Source organism: Ptychodera flava, chromosome 16, assembly GCF_041260155.1.
Source record: "Ptychodera flava strain L36383 chromosome 16, AS_Pfla_20210202, whole genome shotgun sequence".
Taxonomy (NCBI): domain Eukaryota; kingdom Metazoa; phylum Hemichordata; class Enteropneusta; family Ptychoderidae; genus Ptychodera; species Ptychodera flava.
In genome coordinates, this window is record NC_091943.1 from 8,713,339 (window position 1) to 8,726,079 (window position 12,741).

General features: G+C 39.5%; 1 protein-coding gene across 1 annotated transcript; it reads right to left on the reverse strand.

Moving 5' to 3' along the window:
• Positions 1-402: 402 nt before the first annotated feature.
• On the reverse strand, positions 403-12,741 carry LOC139152726 (probable polyketide synthase 1). Its single transcript, XM_070726036.1, has 5 exons — positions 12,647-12,741; positions 9,880-9,963; positions 9,296-9,398; positions 1,664-8,523; positions 403-1,323 (listed from the first exon to the last, which is right to left on the reverse strand). Exons 2-5 carry the CDS (start codon positions 9,931-9,933, stop codon positions 970-972), a joined length of 7,371 nt encoding a protein of 2,456 aa, XP_070582137.1. The 5' UTR covers positions 9,934-9,963; positions 12,647-12,741; the 3' UTR covers positions 403-969.

Sequence of the window (12,741 nt, forward strand, 5' to 3'; positions counted from 1 at the left end):
TACTACTTGTAGCATTAACTATGCTGAATACTCAATAAAACTTTTCAATGCATGTTGTATACGCACCACTTACATGTTAATTTCATCGTATGTTACAATGCGTAACAAAACTGTGCTATTGGCTTGTGCATCCAAGTAAACTATTAAGATCTAATCAACTACTTCCCGAAACACTTAATATTTAAATCCACTACTAAGTATGTAATCTCTGAGGAAAATAATAATAATTAATTTGATGAATGAAAAGTCTCCAAATATAGTACAACCAGTAAATAGTAATTAATCATATTATTACAAAGTGAGATTCATTTAAGCAGTAGTGGATTCGAAGAAGCGAATATATATCGTTCGTGAAGCATAACACTAATTGGAAACTTTTGAAATAACCTCAAGGTAGTTAGGTTATAAGGTACAGATTTTTTGCGAACTTTGAAACAAACAAAACAGACAAAACAGCACCATAAGATAATAAAACTTGTATAAATATGGCAATAGTGGCATTTACACAATGAGGTAATCTGTGCATCCCTGTGTTAATACAGTGTTCTAAATTCAATGTAAAGGAGTACACATTTGATCATACATATTGAGTGAGAAACTGTGCAATTGTTCCACTGTAAATAGAAGTATTACGATTAATAACAAATATTGCTTATTGTCAGGTGATCTCTTTGGTATTGACTTGAGATGTTTCCATCCACAAAGAGTAAGTTTCAAGTTAATAAAGTTACAAAGTACAAGTAACCATCATGTGATATCTCGACGATTATGTCGCAATTTGAATTTCTTTTATAGTGTAATCAAAATTTGAACTGAGAGATATTTCTCTTAATTGTTGATATGTCAAACATAAATATCGTATTGTTAGGCTGTTTCAGGAATATATATGCAAGATTCATCAAAGTCGAATGAAAGTTTAGAAACAGTATTTATAAAAATATTATGGCCTAAATTGTTCACATGCAGATATCAGTGTTCCATTAGGGGAAGAACGACGGTATTTTCGACTGCCTTCTCAAGTAATACAGATGTACTTATACCACCCAAAATATCGAGCTGTGATATGACGACATTGAGTTCCTTTGAAGCCCACGTGACCATCTCTACGGCCATGAGGGAGTCTACGCCATAGTCTATCATTGGTTTGGTGATATCAATGTCTTCGGGTGATTGACAGATCATTTGGCCGAGTTTCTGTTTGACCATGCTTTCCAAGTCTTCAAGGGAAAGTTGGCAATCAGCTTTGTTCAGACTAGCATCATCCATGAGATGGCGAAACTTAAGGTTAGTTCTATGTGTAAATTTTGCCGTTGTGGTCCAATCCTTTTGAAAAATAAACAAACAAGCCACTCTTCATTAACAGGTTTATAGTTATATCGTATTTATGACATCGTAGGGTTATAATAAATGCCTTCAATGTTTATGTTAATCTTTCTCCGACCTTTGTGTGGTCACCTTTAGTGGAAATTAACTTTCTTCTTGATGAGGCACAGCAATCCAATTAGTGTTGCACATGTTTATTTTTCACTGTTTAGTTTGTGATTGGTGTAAACCACAACCTATTCTATAACGTCGTCTAAATGCAATTCATATTTAAGGCACAATTTTAACTCCTACTTTTTACATTTGAGATTAACATTATTGCGTGGGCTAAATGACTTACCTGATAGGCAAAACACACAACTGGCTTGCTGTAACCATTTAGCAGACTCCCGAGAAGCTCCATTATTTCATTGATGTGCAGTGTTGAACATCCCTGGCTTTCCAGTACCTTAGCTGTTTCTGGTCTACTCTCCAGATGACCTGCTCCTCTTACTGCACCCATCTGTAGTGACAGAGCTGGCAAACCCAAAGTGTGTCTGTATTCAGCAAGTGCATCTAGTACAGAATTTGCTGCACAGTATGCTGGTTGTGCTGACTGGCCCCTTAGAGTTGAAACTGATGACATCAGGAAGAATATGTCAAGATTTTCGTTCTTTGTCAAGTTATGTAAGTGATGAGCACTCTTTGCTTTTGATTGTAGCACAAAATCGAGTTGTTCTGGTGTCAAGTCCGGCAGAAGAGTTTCGTCAATAACTCCAGCAAGATGAAAGATACCTCTCAATGGTGGGATTCCAGGATCAGATCTTATGTTGTCTAGAACTCGTTTCACATTCTTGTACTCTGAAACATCGGCTGCAAACGAATGAACTTCAACTCCTTTATGTTTTAGGAACTTTAGTGTGCGATGAGCAGACGCTGACTTAGCTCCACTTCTTGATACCATCACCAGATGTTTTGCTCCCATCTTTTGCATCCAGCGAACAAGAGCTTGACCAACACCACCAAAAGCACCAGTTACAAGGTACGTTGCATTTTCATGGAATATGTCACCATGAAGATCGAACTTCTCTGGGATGTAATCACCTACATCGAAGACCACTTTACCAATGTGTTGTCCTTTGGCCATCATTCTAAATGCTTCCAAGTAGTCAGCAATGTGGTACATTTTCACAGGAATTGGACTGAGCTTACCATCTTCAAAAAGTTGCACAACCTTTTCAAGCGTACGTTGCATTCCTTTACGGTCTTTTCGAAGTCTGATGTCAATCTGACAGGACAGGAATGACTTGTTTTCCAAGAAAGTTTTGAGGTCAAGCTGAGAATTTTCCAGTATATCCCGTTTCCCAATTTCACAGAATCTTCCTCCAGATGCCAATGAAGCTAAACCTCTCTCCATCAGTCTTCCATATAGCGAATTGAGGATAACATTTACACCTTCACCATTGGTCCATTTCATGACATCATGATAAAACCTGTCAGATCTGGAATCCGTGACATACTTGATGCCCAATTCTTTCCTGAGGTACTCACGCTTCTCTTCAGTCCCAGCTGTACACATGACTATTGCTCCTTGCATCTTTGCAATCTGAATCGCAGACAAACCAACACCTCCACAGGCAGAGTGTATCAGGACTGTTTCCCCTTCCTGTAGGTTTGCTCTTTCAACCAAACTATGATATGCTGTGGTGAAGGCGACTGTGATACTTGCACTGTCCATCATGCTGAGATGTTTTGGTTTAGGAATTACAAAACGTGCGTCGCTGGTGACATGAGATGCAAAGCTTGTCTTAGTGAAAGCAATTACTTCATCTCCAACCCTTAGATGATCGACACCATCGCCAACTTCTTCAACTACACCAGAACATTCTAGGCCAAAACGACACCGTGTCTCATCCACTTCTAAACCTTCGAGCATACCATGAGCCATCATTACGTCTTTGAAATTTAGTGCTGCAGCTTGAACCTTGACAACAACTTTTCCCGGCTTAGGTGTCAGATTTTGTAAAGCACAAAATCCCACGTCATCAAGAGATGTACTCTTTCCATCATGGTGAATGCTTTGCTCAAGACGCCAGTACTTCACATTTTTAGGTGAGATATTCGGCGCTTCAGCATTGATGATTCTTTGACAGAAAACTTCATTTCCCTTGATGACCAACGCCCTTTCTGGTTGACTGGGATCAGTCAGAATACGACATAAAACCTGTGCATTCTGTTGCAGAGATGATTCGGAGTCAAGGTCGACATAGTAAACAGACCCTGAGTTGATGTGGTTACACACTGATCCTGCCAGACCAAAGACAGCATGTGACCAAACATTGCCTTCCTGTTTGTGAGTTCCTTGGGTGACGATGTAAACAGCTCTTATATTCTCCTCATGACAATCCATTGCTTTAAGTAAAGCAAGAAGGAAATGGAGATCAGCATCCCATTCTCCACACCAGTAAATGATGTCTGCTACTTTGACTTTGCAGTAGGATTCGATATCTTCAATGCGTGGCATGTTCACCATGGAGCAAGACTTTCCTGTTGATTTCCTGATGCAGTTCTTTACAGTTTCATCGGCGCATCCAAGAAGCATATATTTGTCTTCTTTTGCCTCTTTTGCATGCTGTCCATTTTCTGCAACTTTGCGACCAATTACAATACTATGCATCAGTTCATTGGGTGTAGACACACTTACAACATCATTAAAACCATTTCCCTTAACAACATCTTCCCATCCTTGACGTGTCAACCAGCATGATTCTTGCCTAAAGTCTTCATAGACCCAGCAGAGTTGCAAGGAACCAAACACTAACTCAGACATGTAGTTTGAGTTTGTGCCTTCATACATGAATAGCCAGCCATCTTCACAGAGGAGATTTTGCATGTGGTAGAGACCATTAATCACATCAACTGCTGAATGAAGTGTATCTAAACAAACCACGATGTCAACACTGCCAGCGATGAATCCTTGAGATTCAATGTCTTTCTCTATGTCCAGTTGCTTATACTTTACAGATGGAAACTCTTCAAGGCATTGCTGTGCATGAGAGAAGAATGAAGCACTCAGGTCTGTGAAAATGTACTCGACTTCCTTACTCTCAACTTTCTCTTTCATTAAGCTCAGTATGTATTTTGACAGTCCACCCATTCTTCCTCCAACTTCTAGGATTCTAACCACTTTCTTCTGTGTTAATGTCTTCTCAACAGCCCTTGCTATAGCTTCCGCACCAGCTTTATAAAACAGACGAATTGTAGGAGCATCAGCAAAGTACAGGGCCAGACTGTCTGGTGCAAACAGTAGTGAGACACCAATGTCGGGGTCTTTTAATGTGTCAGGTAAGGCATCTCCCAAGGTCTTTATCATCTTCAATTCTTGGGATATCTCTGGAATCATAACTGTAACATCGTCTATGGCTTTGTGGACATTTTCCATGGAAAGTGTTTCTACTGTCGTATCATCTGCAATGGCTCTGAGCCTTTTGATGTATCGTTCATTTCTATCCCCAATTTTACTTTCATCCACCATATCAAGACCGTGCTTAATGTAAGATTTACAGATCTTCTTTATGGTCGGCATTATAGCTTCTGTTCTTTGTACGATGTGCATGTCTGATGGGAAGAGTTCGCTGAGGCTTGCCTCCTCAAAAACAGTGCATACGTCATTGGTAGGAGGTAAACATGATCTAACTGACTGCCACTCTGTTGTGCACAGACATGATTCTAGGTCCACTCCAGAATTGCTATCCTGTAGACTCTTAGCCATCAGTCCAGCAACTTTCATCAAGACTCTTCCATTGCTGGTACAGAGGAACGCATCACCAGTTATTGATGTACTATCACAGTCAGTAACCTTTGCATATGCTATCAGTTGTTCATCTAATGGTAGTGTCGGGACAGTCATCTGCAACATATCCAACTTGATGGGCAGATATGCTGTGGTAAACTGACCAAGCGAGGCTATCACTAATTGAAAACATCCATCTAACAATGTTGCCTGCACCCTTTGTTTGGTATCAGAGGCATTTCTCATCACAGCAATGGATTCCCCATCACCAAGCATCAATTGTTGAATTACTTGAAAGTTCGGTCCATATTGTAGACCAATGGAGGCAAGCTTCTGATATATTTCAATGCCAGATACCATGACTTCACATCGCTGTTTGATTTTAGCTATTTGGAGGCACTGGTATATTTCATCAGTGGAAGCAGGAGTGTCCATTTCTGCTTTGTAGTGCAGGGTCTCGCCACACATGATGTGGATGGAAGAACCTTCCTTGGAAGCTTGGGTGAGAATAGTCTCTCTTGATGGTCTACCAGTTCTGTCATCTTGAGGCCAAATCAATGCTCGCAGAAAACGCATGTTTTTAAGTGCTGGGTTTTCATTTTCTCCAAAGAACATCTCCACACTATACTCGATGTAGCCAGCACCAGGGAACACGACTTTGTTCTCGACAACATGGTCAGCTAAGTATGGAAAAACATCAAGAGACAGGTTTCCATTTTGGCCCTTGAAACTTTTATCCTCCAGCCCAAGGCGAAGCTTTATTCTGTCTTCTGGCTCAGTCCAATGAGTGTGATGCTGCCATGGGTATGTTGGGATGGGCGCCCACTTAGCTGTGTTGTATGTCACGTTACTCCAGTCAATGGCAACACCAGCGGTATATAATGTTCCGGCTGCTCTTAGCAATGAATGGCGATCGTCCTTTCCCCGCTGTCCAAGACCAACAGTCAGAATCTTTTTTGAACCGCTGGTTTCTTTACTTATCTTGTTGACAGAGGACAAGAGTGTTGCTGAGGCACCAATTTCGATAATGACATCTGGTTCAATTTCATTTATCATGTTCATTACAGCTTCACTGAAAGAAACCTTGTTCCTGATGTTTTTCCACCAGTATGACCCTGCAAATGATCCATTGTATTGGCTGCCATCTACTGTAGAATAAAATGGAACAGAATCACGCCTCTTCGTTGTTTTAACCACACCATCCATTGCTCTAAGGAAGTCTTTCTCAATAGGATCCATGTAGGGTGTGTGGAAGGCACACTGAACCCTCAATTGTTTGGCATGTTGAGGACTGTTTGTAGTAATTTCTTCAATTTCTTTGATATCTCCTGCAATAGTTACTGAGCCTGGCGCATTAATGGCTGCAATATACAAGTTTTCATACTTTTCACACAATTTTTCAGTGTCTTCATTTGAGTGGCGCAGGGCAGCCATACCTCCAGCGCCTTTCAGCTTCGCCTGCTGTGTGCTTCTATGGTAAATGGCTGTGACCGCTTCTTCCATTGTCATTCCACCACAAGCATAGGCAGCAGCAACTTCACCAAGACTATGACCAACTACAGCAGCTGGATTAATGCCCCAGTGCTTCACCAAGTGGAACAGACCAATTTGAAAGAACAGGATGACTGGCTGGGAAACTTCCATTTCATCTACAATGTTTTCAGAGTTGACAGGGAGATTTGTTCTTGTTTTTGATGATGACATTCCATTTAATAAACCTGCATCATCAAGAAGTGACCACCCACTGAGTTCCTTAAAAATTGCATCACATTGGTTGATAACTTCACGGAATACTTCCTCAGTGGCGTATAAATTTCTCCCCATCAATCCCCATTGTTGTCCTTGGCCAGGAAAGACAAAACATATGCTTGGTGTTCTACTTCCATTGACTGTACCAGTTATGACTGATTCTACAGATGCACCATGTAGGTATGCCTCTAAGCTTTGTCTGAATTCTTCACCTGACTTAGCTGTGATTGCCATTCGAGATTCATGATGCTTCTTTCGTGTTGCCTGCCAGGCAATGATGCCAAGGGCATCATCTTCATGTTGGAATGATAACCATTTTCTTGCAAGATCATCCACTGCCTCCTTTGATTTTGCCGACAATGGTATCAGCAACTCTTCACCTTCATCATCAGAGCCAAATTTCCATCCACAAACATGGCTTGGCTCTTTATTGGTATTTGGTGGCTCTTCAATAACCAAATGAGCAACTGCTCCTGCAAAGCCAAAGCTGTTCACTCCAAATCGGTATTTCTTGTTCGGAAGGAATGGCTGTTTTGTTGTCTGTATTTGTAGCTTCAATTGTTCCAGATCAATGGCCGGATTGGGTCTCTTGTGGTTGATAGTAGGACAGAGTGTACGATTGGCTAGCATGAGAGATGCCTTAATGGTTGCTGTTATACCAGCTGCACATTCATTGTGAGCAAAGTTGCTTTTAACCGATCCAATTTTAAGTGGCGCTTCAATGTGTGGTCCAAATGCATTTCCGATGGCACGTGCTTCTATAGGATCACCTACAGGTGTGCCAGTACCATGGGCCTCCACATAATCAACTGAAGACATAGACAGATTAAATCTGTCATAGGCTTCATGCATAACGTACTCTTGAGCTGCCTGCAGGGGCATTGTAAGACTTCCACAGAAACCATTTGCAGCAATCGCACTTCCTCTAATGACTGAGTAGATATGATCACCATCTTCAACTGCCTTTGACAGTGGTTTCAAGATGAGAGAACCCCAACCTTCACTTCGGACATAGCCTTTTGCTTCATCTGAAAATGGACAGCAGCGGCCTTCTGGAGACAACACCCCAAGTGCACTGAAACCAACGGTTACCTCTGGAATAAGAAGACTGTTACAGCCACTGACAACTGCAACCTTACATTCTTTATTCCAGAGATGAGTGCAGGCAAGATGCATGGCTGTCATTGATGCAGCACAGGCTGTATCGACAGCATAGCTAGGGCCTTGAAGATTAAATGCATATGAAATGCGATTGGCAGCAACACTGTGTGCATTGCCTGTTATTGTGTAGGGATTCATGTGATAGGCATCGACATTACTCATGCCATAGTCCATCATTCCAATTCCAACAAACACACCGCAGTCAGTTTTCAATGTATCTGGATCAATACCAGCATCTTCAAAGGCTTCTTCTACCACCTCCAGTAGCAGTCTTTGTTGTGGATCCATAGATGCTGCCTCTCTGGGCGATATCTTGAAGAAGCCGTGATCGAACTGATCCACATCATCTACAAACCCTGCTCTTCTGGTCACCATCTTGCCCGATTTTGATTGGTCAGCATCATAGAATTCGTTGATGTTCCATCTCTCCTTTGGTATTTCAGTGACTGTGTCTCGGCCTTCACTGATTACTTCCCAGAAACTTTCAGGCGAATTGACTCCTCCAGGCATTCGACAACCTAAACAGCATAAAATTATGTCGTTTACAAAAAGATATGTCTTCAAAATAAATTGTTTTTAGAGGAAAATATCTTTGATATGCTGAGAACTAGAACTCCGTACAAACAAATGAAATTAAGAAATAAAAGACAACAAACTGCTACAATGCCCCTAAATACATCGCCAAAGAGATAAATATCTCCTCACATGGAAGCTGCCACAAGATGACAGATGCTCAGAATGTAAAAATAGGAAGATAGTTTTCATCTCTACGTATGGTGTAAAAGTGTTATAGAGTTCTTGAAGAGAAAAACGTTTGTGATGACTGGTCCTCAAATTGCATAACAAACGGTTTTATCGATTGGAACAGCTTATATACTCAGCGATATTCTTTAACTTATGTAAAGCAGAAAGCCATATCCATAAACTACGAACTTGTTCTTTTTAAGCTGCTAAGAACCTAAGAATAGAACAGGATTGTTGTACAAGGATGTTGATTTAGCAAATTAGTGTACATTATGCAATAGGGTAAATATCTATATTTTTCAAATGTTGCGTAAGTCAAAGAAACCACTGAGTTCACCGCGTTTCATGTATTGTTTGAAATTGAAAATAAAGGAATACTGTCTCTTAAAATGACAATTCAAATATTTAAAGTATGTAGGAAACTACTTGATTTTGCAATGACTCAATGAAATAAAATTCTGTATCTAAGAGTCATGAGAGGCTTAAAAACAGATATCCAATAGGTGTAAAAACATGACAACAAAAATACTTATCATAAAAACTTACCGATGCCAGTGACAGCGATTGGGAAGCCAAATGTTTCAGTTTGATAAGCTGATGTTTGGGAATATTCATTGAAGTTCGAATCATGCACCAACGCATCTTTATCCTAAATTTCAAAATATGGAAAAGAGAAATGAAAATGTCCGTATGTATGTATGTATGCGTGTATGTATGTATGTATGTATGTATGTATGTATGTATGTATGTATGTATGTATGTATGTATGTAATACATGTATGTAGCTATGTATCGATGTAACTATGTAAGCTTATATCCATGTATCTATGTTTTTGTGTGTAAGTACATACGTATGTACTGGAAATTGAAAGTGGTCGTCTGTCTGTGTCAAATCTAAATTTTAATTCATTTGATAAAAAATTCTGAATATATACATTCTACTACAATTTCAAAATGATAAACGTTGTGTCAGAATTAAGAGTCCGAGGCACATTCCCCATTGGCGGGTATTAATTGAATATGTCATTATTTAGTTGAAAATGAAGTTCTGAACATGAAACTTTGTTATTTATGACATGTTTCTATTTCGGGCCACTTTGCTATTCACAACCTGTATAGTAAATGCGTACCTGCTTCAAACGCTTTGTTGGCGAAAACGCCTCCTCTTTTCTGTAGGATGGCATAGTCAGTGAGCTTCTGAGGTCTAACACGGCCTGTTGAATAGATAAATACACGATGCGAATGAACAACAACAACAACAACAACAACAACAACAATAATAATACATGTAATAATAATACATGTAATAATAATCATCATTATCATAGTCATAATAATAACATATCATCATCACCACCACTGTCATCAAAACAATGCACTCAGATAGGCAAGACTATGCTAAACTGAACATGAGGGTGACTCATCGAATTTCTGCTCTGCCGAAATCACAACGCTGTAAAGACTTTGACTTGAAGAATTTTCAAACTTAGAATGTTGTCATCCTTGTAAGCATTTTCATCGAGTGCATGCACTCATTTTAATAATTGCACGTCTCATAATCACCATTTTTACTGGCAATAGCAAATATATTGAATAAGGTGTAAGTTCAAGTTGTCCACCAGGTAGAACCGCGTACGCTGTTCTTGATAAAAATATGTTTTTGCATTGTTGGACGATAGTCTTCTGGTTCAGTAAGCTAAAAACTATATTGTTTTATATTTGCAGATGATGTCATGATACTGCAATGCTGAGATTACGATTCATGAAAACAAGCGCATAAAATGAATAACTCAAATCTCAAAACTTGCACTTGACAACGTACATTGGAGGTCACAAACATTGAAAGCCTGTGGCTAAACATACTTTCCAACAAAGATTCACATAAGCAAGCGCACAGAAGCATGGACCGAGTGGGGCTGTCGTAATTTACACATAGCCGAAAAGTGCCTTCGTGACAGTATTATGAGTTCACCATGTGCCCGGTGTAGTGAAATCATCCTTCATGGATTTGATACTTGTTTACATTAAATGAAATACCGAATAACCATCAAAATACACTATTCATATTGTGAGAGCAAAAATCATAATGCCTTTTTTACTCTGCAATGGTTGAACCGTTCAAAGGCAACATGAAATACCTTGTTAGTAAATGGTAAAAGACAAGAACAAGTGAACGAACTTTTTTAATGAACGATCATTGCCCATGGGCAAGCCCAGGACTGGCGTGACATGTACATTTGACTCATTGAGCAGTGTGAACAGTACAGGTCAGACAATTACCGTTGACTTGTGACAACATTTCAGTTTTATTGTTCAGTTTATTGATAAAAATGTCCCTCTAAAACACATCGAAACTTCCTGTTTGTTGACGTCGCGTCAGTGAGTATGATATTTACTATTTTTCACACATTAATGCATATCAGAATTGAAATGCGGTGTAAAAATAACACATTGATGCATGTACCTCTTACGTGTCAGACAACAATTAACCGAATATTGTATTTTTCAAAATCCCCAAGTGAGTAGAACTAGAAACTTTGGAACAAACACTGAGGAAAATTGTGCGCCACAATAGTATGTTGACACAGAAAACTGTCGAAGCTTATTAATTGCTCTCGAAGTTCAAGTAACTCGAAGTTCAATGCAGTCATGGCATATTACTAGGTCAATAGCCGGTTGTGTACAATGACGTGCTTTGCCACGTGGGGTAGTATGTGCTTCACAACCCCTTTACGATCACCAACGTAACGCCTCACTATAGTCTCACTATTGGGAAAAATCAAATATTTCCGCCAAAAATCAAGCTCATACAACGAAAACCCTATGCCATTGTCACTACCAGGGCTTTTCCCGAGGTGCAAAATACGGTTTGTGCACATTGTCATAGCTCTTAGCTAGGGCAAAGGCACAAAACTTCGACAGGGCGAACTTTTAGGAAGAACACATCTCGCACATTTTATTCGTCGATTATCTCACAGCGGAAATAAATAAAATATCGCGTCTAGGGACCACCAGGTCTGACCCTAACGTTTCGCTGTAGCTGCACCTACCAACTGCTTTTCGATGTATGGAAATAGAATATAGCCGTGGACTCAAGATTGTACGGGTGTTTCAAGTATAGAACGGGATAAAATAAAACACTGGAAGATGCAAGATTTGTAGGCAAGGTATACGAGGTTGATTGGCCATTAAAATGGACTTATGTTTCAGCAACGTCTTCTTCGTATCAATTCAAGTCAAAATATTTGAATGATTTAAGTGTGATTTTTCTGTTCATTCTTTGTTTCCAAGTTTAAAAGATAGTAAATCTGAGACATTTTCAAAATTTAATGTTATCAACATATTTGACTGAAATTATCAGCTGTCAAAAATCAGCAACGGATACCAGTAAATAAAAATGGCCGCTACGATATTTTGGCCCAAGAAGTTATTGGCGGCGATGCCAAAACTTCCATGCTATACTTAATTCTATCGAAGGGGAAATGTCCGCTCTTCTGTTTGTTGGCATAAAAGGGACTGCTTTGGAAATAACGTAGACGCAGCTTATCGAAGGATAAGAAGCTGCACTCATGACAGTTTTATAACAATAATTATTATTACAGCATTTGATCGGTGTAATTTATCATAACCACATATGGCATTGTACAGAAATACTGTAATCAGTTTGAATGCATATTGACTGTGACAAAGCATTTCTCCCATATTATTTTCGCGAGAAATGCAACTACAATTGATTGTTCTGCTGTAGTAGGAAGTGGAAACTTAAAATGAAAAAATTCACAAAGGGAAATAAATATGCCTTCAAGACAGATGGACGAGTTTCCTAAAGTGATTGGTTTGTGTATAGATATTCTTGAACTGGTATAGATACTCTTGAACAGTCAAGAAAATTCTTACCTTACGACTCTGTTGAAGATTCTGCAGGAAATGCTACCCATTCAAAGACAGAAGATGCAAGATGATGCGATTTGTCGGAAAGCTTCCTTCCTTGT